Source organism: Dreissena polymorpha, chromosome 2 (genome assembly GCF_020536995.1).
Source record: "Dreissena polymorpha isolate Duluth1 chromosome 2, UMN_Dpol_1.0, whole genome shotgun sequence".
Lineage (NCBI taxonomy): Eukaryota > Metazoa > Mollusca > Bivalvia > Myida > Dreissenidae > Dreissena > Dreissena polymorpha.
This window is the reverse complement of record NC_068356.1, coordinates 74,650,654-74,676,396: the sequence shown is the minus strand read 5'-3', so window position 1 is coordinate 74,676,396 and position 25,743 is coordinate 74,650,654. Positions and strand designations below refer to the sequence as shown.

At 35.2% G+C, this 25,743-nt stretch overlaps 1 protein-coding gene across 7 annotated transcripts in view; it reads right to left on the bottom strand.

The window, feature by feature from the left end:
- Nucleotides 1-1,661: 1,661 nt before the first annotated feature.
- The window catches only part of LOC127867644 (ubiquitin carboxyl-terminal hydrolase 7-like), a 63,048-nt gene continuing 38,966 nt past the window's right edge, over nt 1,662-25,743 (bottom strand). For 2 of the 7 annotated variants that reach the window (XR_008043592.1, XR_008043590.1), the window contains 11 exons: nt 25,587-25,741; nt 21,498-21,665; nt 19,800-19,908; nt 15,458-15,535; nt 14,426-14,523; nt 12,077-12,248; nt 10,691-10,738; nt 9,985-10,056; nt 9,371-9,503; nt 6,831-7,846; nt 1,662-6,529 (listed from right to left, as the gene is read on the bottom strand). Coding sequence is in view for 1 of the 7 variants with exons in the window: in XM_052408955.1 (XP_052264915.1) it covers nt 7,737-7,846; nt 9,371-9,503; nt 9,985-10,056; nt 10,691-10,738; nt 12,077-12,248; nt 14,426-14,523; nt 15,458-15,535; nt 19,800-19,908; nt 21,498-21,665; nt 25,587-25,741 (1,143 nt within the window). In the remaining 6 variants the exon portion in view is untranslated. Of the gene's footprint in view, nt 7,847-9,370; nt 9,504-9,984; nt 10,057-10,690; nt 10,739-12,076; nt 12,249-14,425; nt 14,524-15,457; nt 15,536-19,799; nt 19,909-21,497; nt 21,666-25,586; nt 25,742-25,743 lie in introns of all 7 variants that reach the window. The other 5 variants (XR_008043591.1, XR_008043594.1, XR_008043593.1 and 2 more) reach the window with 5 other exon arrangements.

The window sequence follows — 25,743 nt, the reverse complement described above, 5'->3', positions numbered from 1 at the left end:
TGAAAATCGTTTCCGATCAATAACTCTTCAACAAATTGACTGATTAGCTTGAAACTGCACATGCGCCTTGGACAGTAGATGACCCAGATTGACATTGGGTACACTAGGTCAAAGGTCAAGGTCACTATCACAGTAAGTGTAAAAATTGTTTCCGATCAATAACTAGTCAACTAAATGACCGATTGGCTTGATACTTAACATGTGCATTGGCCTTGGACAGTGAGTAGATAACTTCTATTGAAATTGGGGTCACTTAATCAAAGGTCACTGTCACAATAAGTGTGAAAATCGTTTCCAATCAATAACTCGTCAATGAATCGACCGATTGGCTTGATACTTCAATTGTTTATTGGCCTTGGACAGTAGATGACCCTTGAATTTGGGGTCACTTGGTCAAATGTTACTATCACAATTAGTTTGAATACCTTTTCCAATCAATAACTTGTAAACAAATAGACCATTTTGCTTGATACTTCTCATGTTCATTGGCCTTGGACAGTAATGACCCCTTTGTAAATTGGGGCCACCAGGTCAAAGGTCATGGTCACTGTCACAATGAGTTGGAAACTCGTTTCTGATCAATAACTCGTAAATGATTGGACCGATTGGCTTGATTCTTCCCATGTGCCTTGGACAGTGGATGACCGCTATTGAAATTGGGGTCACTAGGTCAAAGGTCAAGCTCACTCACAAAAAGTGTGAAAAATAACTTGTCAACAAATTGAACAATTGGCTTGATATTTGACAGTAGATGACCCCAATTACTAGTTCAAAGCCCTGTTTTGGGAGCACATGCCTTCAACCGCAGAATTCTTGATAATTTTAAGACTTAAATTTTGTCCAAAAACAGGGCTTATGCCATATGTGGCGAGCAGAGCTCGAGACCGCCTGGTCAGGAGCCCCCTTTCTGCTTTCGAGATCACAAAATCTTGCATGATTTCTGTTGACAGCGGCTGGGCAGGCTGGTCAGGAGCAATGCTAGCTGCATTGGCATACATAATACCCATTGCGCATGATGTTGCTCAGTTTCCGGTAGCATATAATAGTTGGTGCATAATACCTGTGTCTGATGGGTTTTGGTTTGTTATAGCCATTGTACTACAATTTTGTCTTTCTGAAAATTTGACAAATGACATGCGAAATCAGTGGAAAACATTAAATGGTAACAACAGTGACTTGAAATATTTGCTTCGTTTGAAAGAATGGTTTGTCAATTTTTTTTCAAAATTTCATAATACAGTGGTCAGTTTACAAACTCACATTCTGTCATTAATCAACTTGCACTCTGTCGGTTTACTCCTACTTTCCAGCCTGCGGAAGCTGGTTTACCAGTTAAAAGTGCACATATCTGTGCCAGTAACTGACAAGTGCCCTATGAGAATCCAGAGGTACGAGGAAATGACTGTAGAGAGGATTTCATGACCTATTACAACAAGTTATATGGGTCGGCGTGGCATCAAACATGCCATACTCAGATTTGAAGTCCAGCATTCTACCAAGTGAGCTAGGCTGCCCGGTAGGAATGTTTGTGATTGAAGAATCATTCCCTACTGATTGTGGTAGTTTAGCCTAATATAAAATATGTGTATACATATGTATAGTGATGTTCTTCTGAAGATCATTTACAGGAAAAATCTTTTAAAGAAAAACATTTAAAAAAGAATTGTTGAATGATTTTATTTTCTTAAAATGTAAGCCATTGTGATAGACATTACATTTGTTTGTATTTATAAACAAAAGAGCACAATCAGATAGCTAAACATGCATACAAAATTGATAACAACTACACTGTAAAACAAAACCCTTAAAAACCTTGTTTGCCTAAACATTTCGCAAACCTTGCCAATATCTGTTGGGAAATGTTAAGGTCCAATTTTGTACCAAAGATTTAGTGCTGTTTCTTATTATTGTCTCTGTTGTCAGAAGCTATCTTTATAATTCTGCAAGATACATGTAGTACATATAAATACTTAAAATTTACTGTTGCTGAGAACGCTGCTACAAAGCTATGAATTCAAAATGTATCTACACAATACATTGATTTATGTAAGGATCGATGGAATTGTCAATTATCGTGATTAAGATGATACAAGAAAGATAAATAAAGTTTAGAATGTCAAACATATGGTAACAAAAGTATAGCAAACAAGCTTTTGGTAACAACATAGTGCATTTATTTTGACATGTTCTACCATGAAAGTATAGAAATAAGCTGTGCTCTAGGGAAACCAGGCATCATGTATGTGCGTCAAGTATTGTCCCAGATTTGCCTGTGCACATTCCGGAGACTAACATGGGACAACAATTGCTCCCTAGAGTTGAAAAGTGGAAAATGTAGACCCTGATTTGTCTGTGCAGACTTAGTACAGACTAATTTGGGGCTATAGTATACTATCATGCATTGAGCCCTGATTTCCGATACCACAGCTCACAAATATTCATGTTGGTTATGTCAATAAGTAGTGTGATGTTTCTTACGTTCATATACTTAGTAACAATTGCATCCATACACTGCAAAGATCATTCCTCCGATAATGATGCCCTCAAAATTACGATGCATGTCAGTGACTGACCAAGATTTTAACTTTTTTTTTAAAGTACTCCAGATGCTGGTATTAATTGTACAAATAGATCCTGTTGCAAACACAATCTAGTGGAGCCTGTTTGAATGTTAAATAATTATTTTAAACCACTAAAAACAGATCCCAGTACAAAACAACAAGAAAACAACAGTAGCTTGGAATGTTGAGTGTCAATTGACTTTCAATGTTGCAGGACCAGACATGATAGTTATTGTACGCACCTCAGTACCTTATGACGTTGTGAAACTACCAAAGTACAAACTCAATCCTTTAAACCTGTATGGCGCCTTAAAACAAGGCTACAGACCAAAATATATTTAAAGAAGCCATTCTTTTGGACATTATATTAACTATCAAAAGATTTAAATGGATAACGTTCATACATGTATTCCTAAATTCTGTTAAATAAATATGATAAAATGCCCTACAACAAAGTTAAGAATATGCATACAAAATCCTTAAAAAGGAACTACACTACTATTGATATTTGAGAAGAATATTAGTGCCACATCACCAGTACCAGGCATATGTAGCTACCATTAATGTCCTGGCAATTTCTGCAGTAAGATCTACATGTATAATATGGTACTCAAAAACCTCTTGACTGCTAAAAAAGTAAATTTGTAATTCTGCAGGTTTTGTTGTAGTTGTAAAAATTCCCAGGTCATCTTTTCATCACTTTCTCTTTAATTCTCAATCTACATGTATGCAATTTTTTGAAAAATATAATGAGGTATGTACATTAAGTTTCGCCATGAACTCATGGCTTTACACATCAAGCTAACACAGACATTAAAACAAACTAAAAAGCACAAAGACGCCATTAGATGCCTTCAGAAATACATGCAGATGGTCAGTACGTCTCCCTGAATATTCTCATTTCAATCTAATGTACTTGTTTGAAACTAAACCAATTCCATGAAATGTGTACCTGCTAAAATAAAGTGAGTCACTTAAATATGCATTACAAAACTTTATTATTTTAATAATAACTACTTGGGTCCTTTAATAGCACATAGAATCATATTTTTGATATTGCCACATTTATATATTAACATTTATACAAGGGACAAAATTGTCACAAAACCAGGTTTTCATTGTGAAAAAAAAATCTGATAAAGGGAGAAAGCTCAAACTGAACTTTTGAAATGAACAAACAAAATTAACCCCCTTTGTAAGTTTGTTTTTAAAAAAAATATATTTTTAGTCGTGGCGACCTTGACATTGGAGATATTGACGCGATTCTTTCGTGCGACACACCGTCCCATGATGGTGAACAAATGTGCCAAATGATTTTAAAATCTCACAATGAATGACATAGTTATGGCCAGGACAAGCTCATTTATGGCCATTTTTAACCTTTGAACTCAAAGTGTGACCTTGACCTTGGAGATATCGACGTAATTATTTCGCGCGACACACCGTCCAATGATGGTGAACAAATGTGCCAAATGATTTTAAAATCTGACAATGAACGACATAGTTATGGCCCGGACAAGCTTGTTCCGCCCGCCAGCCAGCCCGCCCGCATTCGCCAATCTAATAACCAGTTTTTTCCTTCGGAAAACCTGGTTAAAAATGCATCCATTATAGACCACCCTGAAAATGTATTGCCAAACTGTGTGGTGCAACAGAAATCTGCCTCAGAAAGCAGTACACAGAAAGTGTTTTGTGACTAAGCAAAAAGCAGGAAGTGTTTAACGAAAAATACATATTAACTATTGTGTATCGAAGACTACTTACTATGCAGTATGCAATTTAACAGGGTAAATGTTAATTATTGATCAAAATTATTTCACATTCAAACTCTAAACAAGATTTTCAAAGGATCACCTCTATTTAGCCTATCAATTACTGACATTCAATGATAAACATGACCTTATTTTTAACATTGTTGGAAAATGAAAATGTCACGACATCTTAATTTATTACTGTGTATTAGGGTAAAAAGTGCCATTTTATATTTATATCATAATGGTAAATGTTTTCATTGATAATCCTTTGTCCTCTAATCAATTCAAACAGTACCTAGTGACCTTACATATTGTAGTATACTGAAGACACTTTTATTTGAAGCTCAAGGTAGTGAACCTTGAGATAACATTCGTTAAACAAGTACAGTGTTTGATGAAGTATCAGGGTTCAATTAGAGTACAAACTGAAATAATTTGACTAGCATAATATATATTCCAACAATACATTGATAATATTTGTTAGTTTAGAGTGATCAAAGCAATAAATATTTTAATGAGAGACTGAACATCTCATGAAAATATTGATTTTCTATTATCATTAGTGAAGTAAAGTATATTATCTATAAAAAAAACAAAACAAGAACTTTCATTTTAAAGACGTCATTTCACAGAAAACTTTATAAAAAAGAGGGTATTATTTCATGCTTACAAAGATTTCATTGTGTTTTCTAAGTATTCAATGCAGCAGTGCACACTATGTAGAGATTCACAGATTTACAGCTCTCCAACATTTTACTTGTGGACTCCATTAACGTAAATTACATGCTTGAATTCTGTTTCTTTTCATTTGTGGTATTGTCTGTGATGATGTTGCATGTGATAGATGGCAAAGTAAAATATGTTAGTGCAATATTTTTTTTATCTATGTAACACAATTTAAGTTAAAAAACGAATGAGCCAGTCTATGAAAACCATGCATGAGCTTAAGGCAACATCCCAGATAAGCCTGTGCAGTCCGCCAAGGCTTATCCGGGACCACAGTTTACACTTTTAAGTAATTTTCTTTAAAGCAAGTCTATTCTAAATGAAAATCAAGTCATGGGGAAGAATTACCCCATGATTAGCCAGTTCAAACTGCCCAGTTTTTCCAGAGACAGGCTCGAATCTATTCAGTTTGAGGAAACTAATACATTATAAAAAGAGGTCACTGCAAGAGTCATGTGGAAAAGCTTGAACTTTTCTTATCGTATTTCACATGGTTACGAAACAAAAATAAATTTGTCACCGAAAAGTTTTAAAAATATGTGGATACAAGTTGAATCCTGCAGATTTACTGTGCGAGTATCACACTTAAGTACATGTATCTGACAGAGAAAGGTTGTGTAGATACAGCAGTTTCAACCAACCCTGAAGTTTGAAACTATTATTCAGCAGACAATAAAGTAGCTCCACATTTTATTTCTTAAAGACAAGAATTCCGCGGTCGGAGATGACCGCATTGAAGCCGGATTTTTTATTTAAATGACAGGAAAGTACCTTTCGTGTTTTTGTCAATGCAATACTTAAATTACTGAAATATTGTTCAAAGGTCAAAATGAAATTATAAGAACTTTAACATTTTTACATTCAAGGTCACAGTGACCTTGACCTTAGAATGAATGACCTTGAAATGACCAGTGGTCATCTAAGTGTGCTTGCAAACCTTCATGTCAAGTTTGAAGACTCTATGTCCAAGCATACCAAAGTTATAACAATTTTAACATTTTAACATTTAAGGTCACAGTGACCTTGACCTTCAAATGAATGACATTGAAATGACCAGTGGTCATCTTCTAGTACTGGCCAATCTTTATTTCAAGTTTGAAGACTCTAGGTACAAGCATACCAAAGTTATAACATGAAATAAGAACTTTAACATTTTTACATTCAAGGTCACAGTGACCTTGACCTTCAAATGAATGACCTTGAAATGTCCAGTGGTTACTTACTAGTTCTGGCCAACCTTCATGTCAAGTTTCAAGACTCTAGGTCCAAGCATACCAAAGTTATAACAACTTTAACATTTTTACATTCAAGGTCACAGTGACCTTGACCTTCAAATGAATGACCTTGAAATGTCCAGTGGTTACTTACTAGTTCTGGCCAACCTTCATGTCAAGTTTCAAGACTCTAGGTCCAAGCATACCAAAGTTATAACAACTTTAACATTTTTATATTGAAGGTCACAGTGACCTTCACCTTCAAATGAATGACCTTGAAATGACCAGTGGTCATCTGTTAATCCTGGCCAACCTTCATGTCAAGTTTGAAGACTCTAGGTCCAAGCATACCAAAGTTATACCATGAAATAAGAACTTTAACATTTTTACATTCAAGGTCACAGTGACCTTGACCTTCAAATGAATGACCTTGAAATGACCAGTGGTTACTAACTAGTTATGGCCAACCTTCATGTCAAGTTTCAAGACTCTAGGTCCAAGCATACCAAAGTTATAAGAACTTTAACATTTTTTATATTGAAGGTCACAGTGACCTTGACCTTCAAATGAATGACCTTAAAATGACCAGTGGTCATCTGTTAATCCTGGCCAACCTTCATGTCAAGTTTGAAGACTCTAGGTCCAAGCATACCAAAGTTATACCATGAAATAAGAACTTTAACATTTTCGAGCACGCCGCCACCCCCGCCCGCCCGCCCGACAACATCAATCTATAAGCCGAGATTTTTTCGAAAAAAATCCGGCTAATAAGCACTATATTGAAGTTTAAGAAACAATTATGCCCCCAAAAATGATTTGATGTTCCTTTTCTTGTACTTCAAATTCATGCAAACACATTTTCAGACTGAAAATGTTCTAAACCAATTTAATTGAAGCAGACATCAATATATAACATATCTCATATACAAATATGCCACATAATACCCTTTGTATTTGAGAAAAAGTGAATTACAAATTATGTAATATTTTAATCATGCTCAAAAGAGTTTACAGGAAAGGTCAACTTGTGGAACAATTTGTACATCAAGTTAAAATATTTCACCTTCCTTTTTATTCGTATCAAAGGTCAATGAACAGATAAGCACTAGTGCAATTTGTACAATTAATTTACATTTTATTCATGCTTAAACCCACATCGAACAGTCAAATTAAACTTGTGAAACAATCTAAAACTCAAATTATACTTTTTACCTTCCTTCATATTTGAATCATGCTGAAACTAAACTGACTATGTACAATCAATTTACCAGTGGAAACATTCTGTAAGTCTGAACACAGAAAAGCAATCCCATACAATAATATCTGGAGACAAAATAACAAATCTGACTCCCTTATATTTTCTCAATACATGTACCAATTCCATTGACTGGCTGAAGAAAAGGGACAGACTTTCCATTAAAACAACACATAGGGCCACAATTTATGTTAAAAAAGTTGCCTAAGAAAAAGCCTAGTCGCAATCAGTTGTAGATTTTGATAGTCTTCTCTAGGTAGTTGCCAACACGAGATCGCTTTGGGGTCTTGTTCACATGGTCCAGACCCAGCCAGGGCCGCGCTTGCATGTTGCCACCTGTAATACATGACCATTGGAGCACATTCAAGACGCAGTTTGATACTGTGAGTATGTAAAAACAAGAGATGTGTTTGTCAGAAACACAATGCCCCCTAATGCGCCGCTTTTTTTGTTGTTGACCTTTGACCTTGAAGGATGACCTTGACCTTGCACCACTTAAAATGTGCAGCTCCATGAAATACACAAGCATGCCAAATATCAAATTGCTATCTTCAATATTGCAAAAGTTATTTAATATTGCAAAACTTTAACCTAAAACTTTAACCTAGGTTAAAGTTTTGGGACAGAATGACAGACAGACAGGCCAAAAACAATATACCCCCGATCATTCGATCCGGGGCATGAAAACTTAATAACTTGGTAACAGTTTTTCCTGTTCTATAAAACAGATATTGCTTTAAGATTTCAATATGAATTTTTTTGTTGTTTTTTACTTTTTTGTCGCTTTTAAATTTAACTACCTATTTGCTCAGGTGAGCTAAAACTAGAACCACACATGAAATACATTCCAATTACTGCAGTACAGCCCTAATTTGAGACAATTGGAACAGAAATTTGTTTAAAACTATGTTGGTTTTTAGGTTTATTATAAGTTGCTGTAAAAGATATGTTTGGCTAAAATTAACTATCACTAGTCCCTTCATTGCTACCAAAAAATAATTGGCAATATTGGGGAAAAAAGGATTTTATCAGACATTCATGTGATATTTTTTTATGATAGGGGTCACTTCTTGCTATCGATAGATGTTTTATAATGAAATCAAGCCAACTGTGTGTTTATGACCCTAATATAAAACTATTTTCTTGTGTATTATACCACCTGAGGTTTAAATAACTAGGTATAAACAGTAAAATCAATGATTTTGTATGTCAGTAAACAAACTGATTCCAGACCAATGAGTTGATTTTTCACATAAATTTACTTTCCTTTTGCCTGATTTGCACAAAATAGTTGAAATCTGTAGCAATAAGCTAAATCTGGTAGAATAAGGACATTGCCCAATGCGCGCATATTGCTATACATGATTTAAGCATGTTCAATTTAATAGAATAACCCTCTTTAAAGTTGAAGCATGCTACTCTTTAAAGTTGAAGCATACTACAAGATCTAAATTGTCTTAAGCATCAGGCATCCGTGTGTTTACATTCAGAAAATGGAGAATATTTGTAATTATCATCATGAAATTTTTAAAGGCATTTATCATGAACATTGACCAAACATTTAGAGTTTTACCTGTGCTATACTAGGTACTGACATACATAATGAAGAAATGAAATATTGATTTAAGTGTCGCTGCAGAACAGTCCGGCTTTGAGATCAAATGTCCCAATAAGCTTTATGGTATATCTCAAATTTATGACCTAAGCATTTTTAGCAGGTATCAATAGAAATAAGAAAGAAGTTTTGCAAAACAATAGTACACTGTAAATGTTGTCTGCTGGCGAATCAGATGGAGTCAAAGAGGTATGTTAATAAAACATAACTAGAGACAACTAAGCCAGGGAAGGAGTGTTACGTACCACTGTGCCTGGCATCGGCTGCATACTCACCGGTGACTGAGTGAGGCAGGAACTGATTGATGTTTACTTTCAGATCTTGATCTTCGTCCGATATGTAGTCCACCTTACCCATCACAATCACCGCAAACTTGTACTGCAAACAACAAACAAGAGTCATTCTTAAAGTGTAGACACAATCAATTGGAGGAATTGGTGTAGTCCTTTGTTGCATTATAATATATATATGAACCTTGCTATGTGAAAAGTAGGTTGAGTGCATGTGCGTAAAGTGTCGTCCCAGATTAGCCTGTGCAGTCCACACAGGCTAATCAGGTATGACACTTTCCGCTTTTATGATATTTTTTGTTTAAAGAAAGTCTCTTCTTAGTAAATATCCAGTTTAGGCGAAAGTGTCGTCCCTGATTGGCCTGAGCGGACTGCAGGCTTATCTGGCACGACACTTAAACCCCCTTTTCACAGAGCACCACTCATTTATATTACATTTGTCTTCAGGCTGATGGTAAGTGTTTATTTTCTTTCTTTTTTTTTAAAGCACATAACTGTTCACAAATTTTCACATTCAATCAATTGTATCTTCACATTATGTAACAAAACACAAGCATAAGCTGCATTACCTTCTCAAACTCTTTTTCTGGGACATCCAAACGTTTCTGTATTCTATCTTTTACAGATGAAAACTTTTCATTCTGAAATGAGGCAATAGTAAGAACATACATTACAAATACCATGAAGTCATCCCACACAGACTGAAATCTTTCTAAAAGGCAATTAAAAATTAATACCAGTTAACAAATTGACTATGCATTAAACTTCTTTCAAATTACTGTACTAAATTATATACAATTTAATGTCTTCTAATCAGCAACAAGAGTTTTTTCTCTCAAAGTTTTTACCATAATTATGTGACTCTATTGCAGGCACTGTATCTCCGGACCAGGGGACCATTTCAATAAACGTCGTAGAACACATTTACGATACGATACATTTTTTAAAGACGCATAATTGCTTCAGTCAATATCATATGATTATAAATTTTCAGTACTTTATTAGTTGCATTGGCATCTCTAACGACGTATACATTTGATCATCATGGCGAGTTAGTTCGTCTACTTATTCCGATTACAAAATTCTCTCGTAAGCTAAAATTGTTGTACGATCATTTATGAAACGGCCCCCTGACTGCTAAAATACGCAGGCTGACCTGGCTGCTAAAGGCATTAGACCCATTTATGCATCTTGTGGCCCATATGACAACATCATCATAACCTTGCATCACCAAAAGAAGCACTCAAAAATACTTGTTTATTTTAATTTACTTACATTCTTAATTTTCAGCAAAAATGGAACACCAAATGTTGAGAACACTTCCTGAAAATACATATGCCAGAAAATGAAAAGGTCTTTTAAAAAATATATACACATTTACATGCACAAAAGTAAAAGTTTTATTAAAGTTTTATAAAAGTTCATAAATATTTTGTGTGAGCTTTAAGTTGTCATACATTATTCTTTTACAAAACCAGGTGTGAATTTGAAACAAAAACAGTTATTTACAGAGTGTTTTTTTGTCCTGTTCAACTAAAACATGTCAGAGTACTGGACAGTAAATTGTTAAGACATCTAGTTGACTTTCTCATCAAAAAAGAGATGTGTTCGTCAGAAACACAATGCCCCCTTTTGCGCCGCTTTGAAGCCATAAATTTGACTTTTGACCTTGAACGATGACATTGACCTTGACTTTTAGCCATTCAAAATGTGCAGCTCCATCAGATACACATGCATGCCAAATATCAAGTTGTTATCTTCAATATTCAAAAAGTTATGACCAAACTTTAACGAAGGTTAAAATTTTAGGAACGAAAAAAACAATGATATTTGACCTTTGACCTTGAAGGATGACCTTGACCTTTATTTTTCACCGCTCAAAATGTGCAGCTCCGAGAGATACACATGCATGCCATATCTTCAATATTGCAAAAGTTATAAAAGTTTAAGAAAGGTTAAAGTTTTCTGACACACACATACAATGACTGACACAATGACAGACAGACAGGCCAAAAACAATATACCACCGATCTTTCAATCTGGGGGCATAACAATTATTCAAACAACCAAGAACTACTGGTTAAACCAAACATGGATGAAAAGGGTGTCTTAATAAGCAATTACATTGGTTGATGAATCATCACAAAACAGGGGACACATTTGGTTTAAAAGTATCAGATGGCTTTCAATTTTGTTCAAATAGCAGCGTAATTACCCTGTTTCTCGTGTCTTAAGGCGATTTAATAACAGATTTCTATTTTTTTCTTTTATTGTCTTCTAATGTCTTTAAATGAATTTAATAATAAAACAAGTCTTGGCGTTTCAATCTCGGACTTCTTGGAGCAAAAGCTGACTCGTTACCAGTAGGCCAGGCTTACTATATAATATAGATGGTTATTTAAACCTTATGATGATCATACATCTTATTACTAAATTATCCATGAAAAGCGTTACAAATGCTTTATTCTTTCTGATTCCAATGAATGATTATCAATAAACAAAAATATTTTTTTTACAAATGTACAAGCCAGGAGTTTTGTTTTGCTTGTTTGAATGAAAAGCATGCATGCTTTTATATGGTAAATCAGAACAGATTTTATTAAAAATTGCCAAACTGTGAACACGTCCCTTAAATAAAATGTCATCAAATCCCATACAGACCTTATGAAAATGAGCAACATGGATGAGAGTCTCATCAGCGGCCATGTGGGCCTCTTCCTTGGGGATTTCTTCTACACGCAGGGTCTTCGTGGTGCCAGTGGAGTTGAGCATCTCTAGAGACATGTCCTCCAGCTGGATAGAGTAGATCTTGCAGCCTATCACCTCCATTAACCTGAAGTGCATGTACGAAAATATTACAAGTTAAACATTGGACACTAAGGAGTTTTTGTTGGCCAATTATTGATTATGTTCAGGTTGTTATTTATGAATGGTTTCATAATCCAACAAATTGTTTAAATTAATACCTTGGAAGAACAACCACAAACCTATGCATAGGCAGAACGAACAAGCATGATTTCTTATTGTTCCAATTGAAATTTCTAGCTTTTAAATACCAAGAATGCTTTAAAAATTAGATCAGCTCTGGAAAAACCAATGCTTAATGAATTTACGTTAAGTGTTGTCCCATACTAGCCTGTGCAGTCCACACAGGCTCATAAGGAAAACACTTTCCCCCTGAACTGGATTTTTCTTTATAAAAAAAAGAATTCCTTCAAAGGAAAAATACCATAAGATAGACAGTGTTGTCCATGATTAGCCAGTGTGAACAGCTCATGATCATCTAGGACAACACTTTATGTAAATGCATTTAGCCTTGCCCGTTTTTCCACAGCAAGGCTCAAATAGTGTTAAGAATTTTATTTCAGATGTTTTTAATTTTGATGCATCATATCAAAAGAGTTTTGTCTTTTCGTTCACAAGTCAATATATTTTTTGTGAGATTACATAAGAATAAGCATATGTACAAAACAGCTTGTGATGAATTCGGTTGTGTTACACAATAATGTTACATTTTTGTTAATATTAGGACAAAAATAAGTGTCCTGAACTTTTCTTTACCTTGTTTACTTATCATGCTAAATCATATGGCCATGTTGATGACTTCTGAATTATAGTGACATCTTACCATTCCCAATGTATGAATTATTTCAAACAGACATTTTAAATTTCTGTTGTACATAGGACGCAACCAGTTCTTTAAGAAATAATATTGACCCAAGTGATTTCAAACCTCATCAAAAGGTAGAGATCCATGCAAGGTACCTATATGCCAAATATGTAAGAGATCGGTAAAATATTGAAGGAGCTATGAGAAACTGTAACAAAAGTGTGACGGAAGGAAGAAAGGAAGTAAGGAAGTACGGAAGTAAGGAACTTCAAACTGGCAACTATATGCTCCCCGAAAAATTTCGGGGAGCATAAAAAGATCTGACACTCGTTGTCATATCATACCAAATTTTATTAAACTCGTCCAGGAAATTCACAAAAGGCTCGCTTACTAACCAAATTCCTGAACTCGTTTAATAAACAAGGGCTGTTTGTAAAACATGCATGCCCCCCATATGGGCTGTTAGTTGTAGTGGCAGCCATTGTGTGAATACGTTTTTTGTCACTGTGACCTTGACCTTTGACCTAGTGACCTGAAAATCAATAGGGGTCATCTGCCAGTCATGATCAATGTACCTGTGAAGTTTCATGATCCTAGGCCTAATTATTCTTGAGTTATCATCAGGAAACCATTAACTGTTTTGAGTTACTGTGACCTTGACCTTTGACCTAGTGACCTGAAAATTAATAGGGGTCATCTGCCAGTCAGTATCAATGTACCTATGAAGTTTCATAATCCTAGGCGCAAGCATTCTTGAGTTATCATCCTGAAACCATTTGACTGTTCCGAGTCACAGTGACCTTGACCTTTGACCTAGTGACCTGAAATTCAATAGGGGTCATCTGCTAGTCATGATCAATGTTTCTATGAAGTTTCATGATCCTAGGCATAAGCATTCTTGAGTTATCATCCGGAAACCATTTTACTGTTTTGAGTCACTGTGACCTTGACCTTTGACCTAGTGACCTGAAAATCAATAGGGGTCATCTGCTAGTCATGATCAATGTTTCTATGAAGTTTCATGATCCTAGGCCTAAGCATTCTTGAGTTATCATCTGGAAACCATCTGGTGGACAATCACTCATTAAATTGAATTATCACAAAAATAATACCTGTGATATATAAACACTTATCACTCATGGATTATTTGATAAGAGCAAGTCTCTGAAATAAAACGCGCTTAATTAATTTCCTGAAGTCTTGCCCTCATTTGTGACAAAACTTCCCATCTTGACTTGATTTTCTTTTAAAAGAGAGTTCCTTTACACGAATACATCTATACAATTGGAGAGAGTTGTCCCGCATTAGCCTTGCAGACTGCACATGCAATACGCTATGCTTTACCAGAAAATGACTAAATAACTAACTGACATCTAAAATGCTTCAAGTAAATGCAGTACCTGAGTTTTCCAGTTTCAACAAGATCAATCTGCTTCTTTGCCTCTTCTAGGAGGTCTTGCACCTTGCCTGTCTTGTCTGGGTACAGCACCAGCTCCTTCTACCCAAACAAAAACAGTTGTTACACAGTTTCATCATTTCATTCTAGCTAGACTAAAATGATTCCCATTTGATCACTTCACTCTGGCTTTGTAGAACCCTTTTTATGAGAATAATTTTCATTATCAAAATAAGGAGAATTATTCAAATTTAAACTATTAAACAATAGAAATCGAATAATAAAATTTTGTAAAATTTTGTATAGACAAATATAAATCTAAATAACTCTTTTCCCACTATATCAGTGAGTGACATCTTTTATGATCACTTTATGCCACATTTATAACATCACAGTGGAAAGTATACTTTTATCCTCCAGCCAACTTCATGCATTTTTAAAACTCATCTTATAATAGCATGAATTACAACCAGATTCTTTTGATTTGAGTGCAAGATTGTATAATCAAAATATTTGTGGTCATAATTATATAACAGATATTTCACACACAGCTCTTCCACTTTAGAAAATATGTTTTACATGAACACTTATAAAATGTTTATTTGATCTAACACTGGGACCAACAAAGTTGAAACCCACTCCTGACCCATAGGCAGCAAACCATTATTAGCATTAAAAGATGAAAAATGTTTTTGAAACTTTATTATTCCAAGACTACTATTAATTTGAACCCTTCAAAATTATTTTGACAATGTGCTAGAAATAAAAAAAAACCTCTTTATTCTCAAGTAAAAGAATGCCAATTTATTGCTAAATACATATCCTGATCTGGTAACTTCTTTCATAAAAACAACTGTTCCGTTGATAATGTAATCAATGGAATGTTATGCAAACATTTGCTTTTTAAAATTATATAACTTAAACTAAAATGGGCAAAACATACCATGGCAAAATAACATTATTGTTATCAGATTTCAAGCATTTTCAAAGTAACTATAGGAAAGCTTGTAAAGATCAAACAAGAACATGAGCTTACCTCTTCTTTAAGCCTATTATTTACATATATACACTTGAACTGACGCTTGTTTTCTAACTCGTTGATACGAATATTCAGCTGAAAAAGACACAGAAGACATATATAGGTTACAAATAATAATACTTTTTTTTGGGGGGGGGGGGGCAAATCTTGCCAAACCAAGAGATGTGTTTGTCAGAAACACAATGCCCCCTATTGTGCCGCTTTGAAATAAAATTTAAAGCTTAGTACTTCCCTTGGATTGTATTTTTTTACTTTTGACCTTCAAGGATGACCTTGGCCTTTCACCACTCAAATTCTGCAGCTTCATGAGATACACATGCATGCCAAATATCAAGTTGCTATCTTCAATATTCAAAAACACATGCATGCCAAATATCAAGTTGCTTTCTTCAATATTCAAAAACACATGCATGCCAAATATCAAGTTGCTATCTTCAATATTCAAAAAGTTATGAGCAAACTTTAACGAAGGTTAAAGTTTTGGTTAAAGTTTTGGGACACACACATACAATGAATGACACATACAATGAATGACAGACAGACTGGCCAAAAACAATATACCCCCGATCTTTCGATCCGGGGGCATAAAAGTACATCATGTTGTGTGTATTATCATGAAAATGTGAAAATGAACCAATATAGTACATCTATTTCATTCAAGATAACATGCCATGTAACTATGCATCCTAAATTGTATAAGCATAAATGTAAACCCAGTAAGACGTCAAAGGAATATTAAATCATAACAAGAGGGCCATGATGGCCCTGAATCGCTCACCTGACTCATTAAGATCAGATGAAAACTATGACCTCTATATTGTCTACACAATGCTTTTCTATGATTTGACCTAGTGACCTAGTTCCTGACTCTAGATGACCCAAATACAATCCCAATCCAGATTTCATCAAGATAAAATTCTGACCACAGTTCATAAATATTGGATGAAAACTGTGACCTCTATTGTCAACACAAGGTTTTTCTATTTATTTGACCTAGATTTTTACCCCAGATGACCCAAATACAATCCCACCCAGATTTCATCAAGAATTCTGACAAAATTTCATAAAGGTTGGATGAAAACTGTGATCTCTAATGTCTACACAAGGTTTTTCTATTATTTGACCTAGTGACCTAGTTTTTGACCCCAGATGACCCAAATAAAATCCCAACCCAGATTTCATCAAGATAAACATTCTGACCAAATTTCATAAAGATTGGATGAAAACTGTGACCTCTATTGTCTACAGAAGGTTGTTCTATTATTTGACCTAGTGACCTTGTTTTTGACCCCAGATGACCGAAATACAATCCCAAACCGGATTTCATCAAGATAAACATTTTGACCAAATTTCATCAAGATTGGATGCAAACTGTGACCTCTACTGTCTACACAAACAAATTGTTGACGGACGGACGGACGGACGCACGGACACACGCAGGCACGCACAACGGACGCCGGACATCACACGATCACATAAGCTCACCGTGTCACTTCATGACAGGTGACCTAAAAATATGTGTCGGAGATAAACATGAACAGTTGTGGTTAAAATCCCATAGAAACAAGGGCTGTTTGTAAAACATGCATGCCCCCCTATATGGGCTATAAGTTGTAGTAGCAGCCATTGTGTGAATACGTTTTTTGTCACTGTGAATGGTGGTGGTGGTGGTGGTGGTGTAGTAGTAGTAGTAGTAGTAGTGGTAGTAGTAGTAGTAGTAGTAGTAGTAGTAGTAGTAGTAGAATTAGTAGTTGTAGTAGTAGTAGTAGTAGTAGTAGTAGTAGTAGTAGTAGTAGTAGTAGTAGAAGTAGTAGTAGTAGTAGTAGTAGTAGTAGTAGTAGTAGTAGTAGTGGTAGTTGTAGTAGTAGTAGTGGTAGTAGTAGTGGTAAAAGCAGTAGTAGTAGTGGCAGTGGTAGTAGAAGTGGTGGTGGTGGTGGTGGTGGTGGTGGTGGTGGTGGTGGTAGTAGTAGTAGTACTAGTAGTAGTGGTACTAGTAGTAGTAGTAGAAGTAGTAGTAGAAGTAGTAGTAGTAGTAGTAGTAGTAGTAGTGGTAGTAGTAGTAGTAGTAGTAGTAGTAGTAGTAGTAGTAGTAGTGGTAGTAGTAGTAGAAGTAGTAGTAGTAGTAGTAGTAGTAGTAGTAGAAGTAGTAGTAGTAGTAGAAGTAGTAGTAGTAGTAGTAGTAGTAGTAGTAGTAGTAGTAGTAGTAGTAGTAGTAGTAGTAGTAGTAGTAGTAGTAGTAGTAGCAGTAGCAGTAGCAGAAGCAGTGGCAGCATTACAAGACCAATACTTAAGAATGATCAAATGGGAAAAGGTAACCTAGCACTGGCAGTAAATATGGGGCTCATTAACAGGTCAGATTTTGAATCTCTGCTGTAAAATGAGATTTTGAATGAATTAAAGGGAGGCAAATCTGTAATAAAAAGAACATGCATAAACCGTAGTTGTTTCCCTTGTTTGAACCATGTTAAATCCTTACAAGTTTGGAAAGAATTGGATGGAAAATTTGGACTTTATTGCATAAACACCATTTTCTCAATTCAAGGGGAGGTAATTCTGTACTTCATGGACCAATAATGCTCATTTTTTGTAGGGTTCGTGTCCTCATTGATATTAAGGCACTGTGCAAATTTGGAATGGATCGGACAAAAAATGTGGAAGATTTTTGAAAGTTTTCACAAAATAGGCAAAAACGAATAAACATGCAAAGTTCAACGAGCTCCTGCGGCCATGTTTTTTGACGAATCAAATTTCTTTGAACAACTTTTTCAGGGGAGCCTTCAAAGGTCATCCCTGTGAAATTTTTTGAAAATCTGATGAGCGGTTTCTGACAAGAAGATTTTTTAAGGTTTTTACCTTATATGGTCATGGCGGCCATCTTGGTTATGTGATCAAATATTTTTTAACAATTCTTTTGTCCCATGACCTAGGGATGCTCCACATGAAATTTAGTTGAAATTGGCTCAATGGTTTAATAGAAGAAGATGTTTACAAATTGTTTACAGACAGACAGACAGACGGACGGACGGACGCCGGACGGTGAGTGATCACAATAGCTCACCCCGAGCTATCGCTCAGGTGAGCTAAAAATCGTAGACAGGAAAGATGGAAATGTCACAAAATCAGGTTGTCAAGGTTTAAGTTATTATTAAACAAGCAAATTCGTTGAATTGATATCCCCCGCCAATATGCTTCTGGACACAAAAGTGTTATATTTGACACTAAAAAAAGCATTTTTTCAAGATACAAAGGGCCATAACTCCTGTATTATCCAATGGTGTACAATGTCATTTGGCGTGCATCATCCTCTTATCCATATATATACTCATACCAAGTTTCAATGAAATCCGCCAAAGCACTTTCAAGATATGGCTCCGGACACAAAAAAGCATTTTTCCAAGATACAAAGGGTCATAACTCTGTTATTAACAGATGGTGTACAATGCCATTAGGCGTGCATCATCCTCTTATCCCTATATATACTCATACCAAGTTTCGTTGAAATTCACCAAAGTACTTCCAAGATATGGCTCCGGACAAAAAAGTGCCGGACGGACGAAAGGACGGAAAGACGGAAGGACGGACAACGTCAAAACAATATCCCTCCGCCTATGGCGGGGGATAATTAAAATAATGTGTCCAATCCCAAGCTATGTTTTCATGTTAGCTACCTAGACATACAATTTTACCACAACGTCTGCATCCAAACACAAGGTATTAAGCAGAAACCTTTCTTTCTTTTTACCAGACTGACTCAAATGAACCCTATGCTAGTTCTATGTTAAAGTGACCTACAAACACAATTTTAGAGCAATATCCAAACTTAAGTTATTAACCAGAGACATGATTTATTAAGAGCAATATCCAAACTAACCAGAAATATCTTTTCTATTTTCTAGCACCAGTAATCTTCACTTAACCAGCCCCAAATGCAATCCCAAGCTAGGACTCCAAGTAACCTACCAACACAGAAAATTTCAGTGCAATACCTCTCTTCAAACGGAAGTTATTGAGCAGAAACTGTTTTTCTATCTTTATTAACATTGAGACAACACATGCCAAATACAATACCATGCTAGTGTTCCATTCAAGCTTGCAAATACCCAAAGATCCTCAAGATTGGTCAATTAAAACTGAAATTATTGACAGGAAACCACCTTTTCTATGCTGAACATGACTCCAATCCCAGCCAATTTCAATTTCCTTGTAAACCTGTTTAAACATATTGAAAACTTCCATTTAGACAAACTTATCAACAACAAATGCTATCAAGGAATGTAAATCTTTGAACATTGGGGATGGTTAAATTCTTATCTATAAATAAAAAGAACAAACAAGTTACCTGTTGAAAATATAACTTTTTTGGTTGCCTGGGTTTGGAATACATTAATAATTCCTTTAATGTACCGTCAAACGTACACCTAATTGCATTCCCTGGACCATCTCTGTACCTGAAACATGTTTTATATTAGTAAAATTTCTTTACTGCAATAGAGCTCATTGATGAATCTTTACAGGAAGTTGCAAAGTTCATTGATGGTAGTAAATGTTATTTCCTTGTCTGTAAAATTTCATTTATTTTATGATTTCCAATGGTTTATAGAGAAATACCGGTGAATGAAAACTGATATTTCACTGTTTCAAACAGTGAAAAAAAAAAAATAATAATAATTGGTAATTTTTATTGTTTAACCGGAACTATTTTTATATATCTTTGGTTTCCCCATTGTGACTCCCAATTAAATGCATTTTTACTTAGGGCTACTACTCTGCATTTATGTTTATAATAACATACAGATAAGCTTTGTTTTACAATACATTGGGGGGGCGCCCAATGGGAATTATATTGTCCGGAATGGCAAAAATACAAAAATAATCATTTGTAAGCATAAAATAAAAATATAATTTGTTGGATTTGGTGGAATATTGATTTTAATTCACTCGTAATCATAGAAAAAAATTAAATTTTCACTTGTGGCTGTGCCACTCATAAAAATATAAGTTTCTACAATCACTCGTGAATTAAAATCGATGTTCCACCAAATCCAACAAATATCCTCTATGTATTTTGGATATGAGTTTTGAATATTGGATTGCATGTGCTAAGTTTACATAATTTAACTTATTATAAATATCTTCTTTTGTTTTCTTTTCTTTTTTCAACAAATCATGCTTCAGTTATACACCAACAATAACATCGCGGTACTCTATTATAAAACATAGAACAAAAGAACGAAAATATGTATCTGCACTTGAAAAAAGTATTTCTGCGCATGGGGTGCAACTCTATAGCTTAAATCAAAGCAAATGCAACCAAAGGTTAACCTTGTTGTGGTCGCAAAATTAATGTGAAGTCTTGCTTCCAATACCTTGACATCTCATGCTAGAAGCATTCTTAAGATTTTTCCCGAACACCTTAAGCTCTCAGAAATTAGGTCCTGGTTGTACCGTTTAAAACACTCATATCAGTCAAATTAATAGGCTTTAAATACTTGGGTTCATTCAATGTAAGATGAAAAACTGATAAAATAGTAACAATAATTGTGGATATTTTGCAATTTCTGACCCGATGTATTGTTTAAAACAGTAAATATCGATTAATTGATGCAAAAAGATACCATGTGCTATTAAATTTAAATGGAGCACAATACCTTTGTGCACTAATAGGGCCATAAGTTGATTTTGTTTAAGGTCTAGCCAAATAGCAAAGCATAGAATAATATCTGGCAAAATAGCAAAGCATAGAATCACATGCATCAACAAAAGATTTACAAGATTTGTTTGTCAATTAGTTTTATTTTGCACAGCCCTCAGGCAAGGCAAACACTAACCCAACCCCATTTATTGGCCAAGAGGACATCAACCGATTACCCATACTGGGTTTATCAAACTCTGCAGGGTTTCACAGATTTATATTGTATATTCAAAAAATAATTTTGGTCAAAAATATTGGCACTCAAGGAAATCAGCCTAAAAGCTGCAGAAATCACACCCCTGTTTAATTTGATAATGATGAAATAGGGTAACCACAACGTTGTACCCTTGTGGTTTGAAGAACTGCAGTAAGTATGGGTCCGTTAACAGGTACTTGGCGACGCCATTGGCCATCTGGTCGTAGTTCATGCGCATCGACAGCTCCAGGGTGAAGCCAGGGTCGTTTATCACATTTTTATCACAGAAAGTAATTTCAACGCGGTAATAGAGGTCTCTGAAAAAGAAAAAAGATAAACAATTAGATATAGATATGGTGGACAGTGAAACAAGCCATGTCTCATTACAAGTATGGTAACAGTAAAGCATATATCTGAACACAGATAATATAATGTAATTCATGATAATAAGGCATATTTATTGAGTTCAATAGTAAACTTGGTTATTGAGTTTACTAAGTAACCAATGAAAAGAGAAGTATTGAAGCAATTAATCAAATAGAGCACTGCCTTGCGGGTGCAGAACGCTCATCTATTTTTCTTTTTAAAGGTGAAGGGACCTATATCAATCCCAAAGGAGGGAGGGGTGGAGTGGAGAGGGTGTATAGTGTGGGGGTGTGGTCATTTATAACATTATCTTCCGAAAATGAATAAACAAGAGCTGTCAGAGGACAGCGCTCGACTATTGGAGTGCTTGACATTATAACGTAAGCCATCATGGGGAAATTGTTCATATTCAATAATTTATTAGACGATCTTTCAAAAATAAAAAAAGGAAAAAAAATATTTTATTTTTTTTTGGGGGGGGGGGGGCGGGTTGAGAAGGGGGTATAATGTGGGGTGTGATCATTTATTAGACGATCTTTCAAAAATAAACAAAAGGGAAAAAAAAAATTTGGGGGGGGGTAAGGGGGATGAGAGGGGGGGGGGTATAATGTGGGGTGGGGTAATTTATTAGATGATGTTTAAAAAAAAAATTGGGCGGGGGAGGTTGGGGGGGAGGAGGGATTCTGGGTAGGGGCGTGGGGTATTATTTGGGTGGAATCCATTGTGGTATTCAGGTAAGTGTTGTTTTGTCAAAGTAATAATAAAATGTGATCATAAATAAAGAAGTTATGGCAATTTAAGCAAAATGTTCAATTATATAAGTGTAAAAGTGGCCATAATTATGTAAAAATGCTTGATACAGTGGTCTGCTCTTGTTAATAGGTTGGGGTCATGTTGGTTAACAAGTATGCAACATATAAAAGCAATATGTCAAAGGATATAGGAAATATTTGGGGTAGTACGCAAACTTTAACATAGAAATATCAATATTATGCATATTTTAAGTATAAAAGGGGCAATAATTATGACAAAATGCTTGATAGAGTTGTCTGCTCTTGTTTATAGGTTGGGATGATGTTGGTAAACAAGTACCGTAATCGGTTGTGTATAAGGCGCACTTTTTTACCCCCAAATTTGATTTAAAAAACTTGATGCGCGTTATGCACAACAACAGGCATGCCAAAACATTTTTTCCCTGTCAGTTACCCAGTTACGGTAACTCGGACCATTCTGTTCCCAGTCGATTTAACTGTCACTATGTTAATAATTGTATTATATTTACGATCTGAATATAGATTAACAAACGTTATAAAGTTAAAATTAATATTTTCTATCTTTTTCAGGTACGTACAGAGCATCGAAATCAAATAAATTTGAAGGAGATAATGAAAAACAAGGAAGCCATTTTTATTTAAATTTTATTGTTTATTCCCACAATATTATACCCTACTGTACTAGGGTTACACAATTTAATTGGGGCACTTGTCGATTTACAATAGTATGTCGGCAAGGCCTTTCCCGATATTGATGATTATTTTTATTGCTTTTCAAATGTGTTAATAAAATTGATGTTGTGTTTGTTCACACGTTTTCATACGTCTTGTCAAGATTTGAGTCACCTGTCAAGTTTTGTGTAGCTGGGCTATTATCAAAACATGCAAACCGGCAGACGGCATCACACCTCCACTGTTTAATTATCGCGTGTAATGTCAGTAATGGTGTTGAGAAGTTTGAGTCGTTAAAGTCACCTGTCAATTATACTGAGCAACTGAATGAGCAATAAACAACACTCTTCAACATGAATAAAAACTGCACATTTGCCATTTTTAATCATTATAAAAATTGTCATTAGACTTACCGTATCTTGAATAGCACTGCGATCGACAGAGAAAGAATCTTGAAATTGTCTTTGAATTGTCAGAATTTTTTAATTGTCAGTCACAATATTGACGTTTCGGACATAGACGGACGACCCTTATAAAGACGATCAAAGACAACAACAAAGGTCCTTTTCAGGACCGCGCATATTCTGGAAAGAATATTTTGCAAATTGTCAAACACAAATATATTTGTGTAATGTAACCTTACCATCTATATCGCATAGACGCTCGAAATAACGCGCGAGACCGGCAATGTAAATAAAACGATTTTCTGTTAGCCCATGGAGTATGGAACCGAATTTTTCCCAGTTTTTTTGCATCAAAAACTTTTTTTCCCGATTTTTTGCTTCAAAAAGTTGATGCGCGTTATACACAAATGCGCGTTATACACAACCGATTACGGTATGCAAAATATGAAAGCAATAGGTCAAGGGACAATGAAAATAAATGGGGTAGTACGAAAACTTTAACATTTGCTGCATATTCTAAGTGGAAAAGGGGCCATAATTATGACAAAATGCTTGATAGAGTTGTCTGCTCTTGTTTATAGGTTAGGGTCATGTTGGTAAACAAGTATGCAAAATATGAAAGCAATATGTCAAGGGACAAAGAAAATAATTGGGGGGGGGATATCGTTTGGGTGGAGTCAATTGTGGTATTTCAGGTAAGTGTTGTTTTGTCAAAGTATCAATAAATTCTATATCATAATAAAGAAGTTATGGCAATTTGAGCAAAAATTAATAATTTGACCTTGAGAGTCAAGGTCATTCAAAGGTCAAGGTAAAATTCAACTTGCCAGGTATAGTACCCTCATGATAGCATGAAAGTATTTGAAGTTTGAAAGCAATAGCCTTGATACTTTAGAAGTAAAGTGGATCTAAACACACAATTTAACCATATATTCAAAGTAACTAAGTCATAAAAGGGCCATAAGTCCGTAAAAATGACAACCAGAGTTATGCAACTTGTCTTTTACTGTCCCCTTATGATAGTTCGCGAGTCTTCCAAGTATGAAAGCAATATCAATGATACTTTAGGGGTGAAGTGGATCAAAACACAAAACTTAACCAAATTTTCAATAATTTTCAATTTTCTAAGTATAAAGGGCCCATAATTCCATCAAAATGCCAGTCAGAGTTACATAACTTTGCCTGCACAGTCCCCTTATGATAGTAAGTGTTGTAAGTATGAATGCAATAGCTTTGATACTTTAAGAATAAAGGGGACCTAAACACAAAACTTAACCAAATTTTCATTTTTTTTAGAAATTTCTATGTATAAAAAGGGCACATAATTCTGTTGAAATGCCAGTCAGAGTTACATAACTTTGCCTGCACAGTCCCCTTATGATAGTTTGTAAGTGTTGCAAGTATGAAAGCAATAGCTTTGATACTTAAGGAATAAATTGGACCTAAACACAAAACTTAACCAAAATTTTTAATTTTCTAAGTATAAAAAGGGAACATAATTCTGTCAATATGCACGCCAGAGTTATCTTACTTTGCCTGCCCAGTCCCCTCATGATAGTAAGAAAGTGTACCAAGTTTGAATGCAATAGCATTGATACTTTATGAGAAAAGTGGACCTAAACGCAAAACTTAACCTGACGCCGACGCCGACGCCAAGGTGATGACAATAGCTCTTTTTTTTTTCTTCAAAAAATAGATGAGCTAAAACTGCATGAAATCACACAAATAGTAATTGCTTATTTTCTAACATGCAGAATAATATAAACACTTGAGCTTGTATTAAAAATAACAAGCACCTGCTTGTTCATCTGCACGACTAAACAACTAAGGAAAGTGTAAATCATTGGAGATAAACATGTCTTGTACATAAACATTTTTGTGATGCTGAATTAAATTTGTATAAGGATTGACCAATTGCTCAACAAACATACAGTCAGCGTCACTCCAACACATACCCATTTTAGCATGACACGGCTTAAATAGTGTTTCGACAAAATCCTCGTACATTTTTCCTAGTGCCTACCTAAAGAAGTCCTTAGCAGTAGGCAGCTCATAGGAGTCTAGATCGGGCTCATCTCTCTGGAAAACAATGATGTCTCCGTCCATGAGCTCCTCTAGCATCTTCTCCATGGGCAGGTCAGAGTTGGGCAGCATCTCTAGCAAGTTGGGCTTCACCTCCT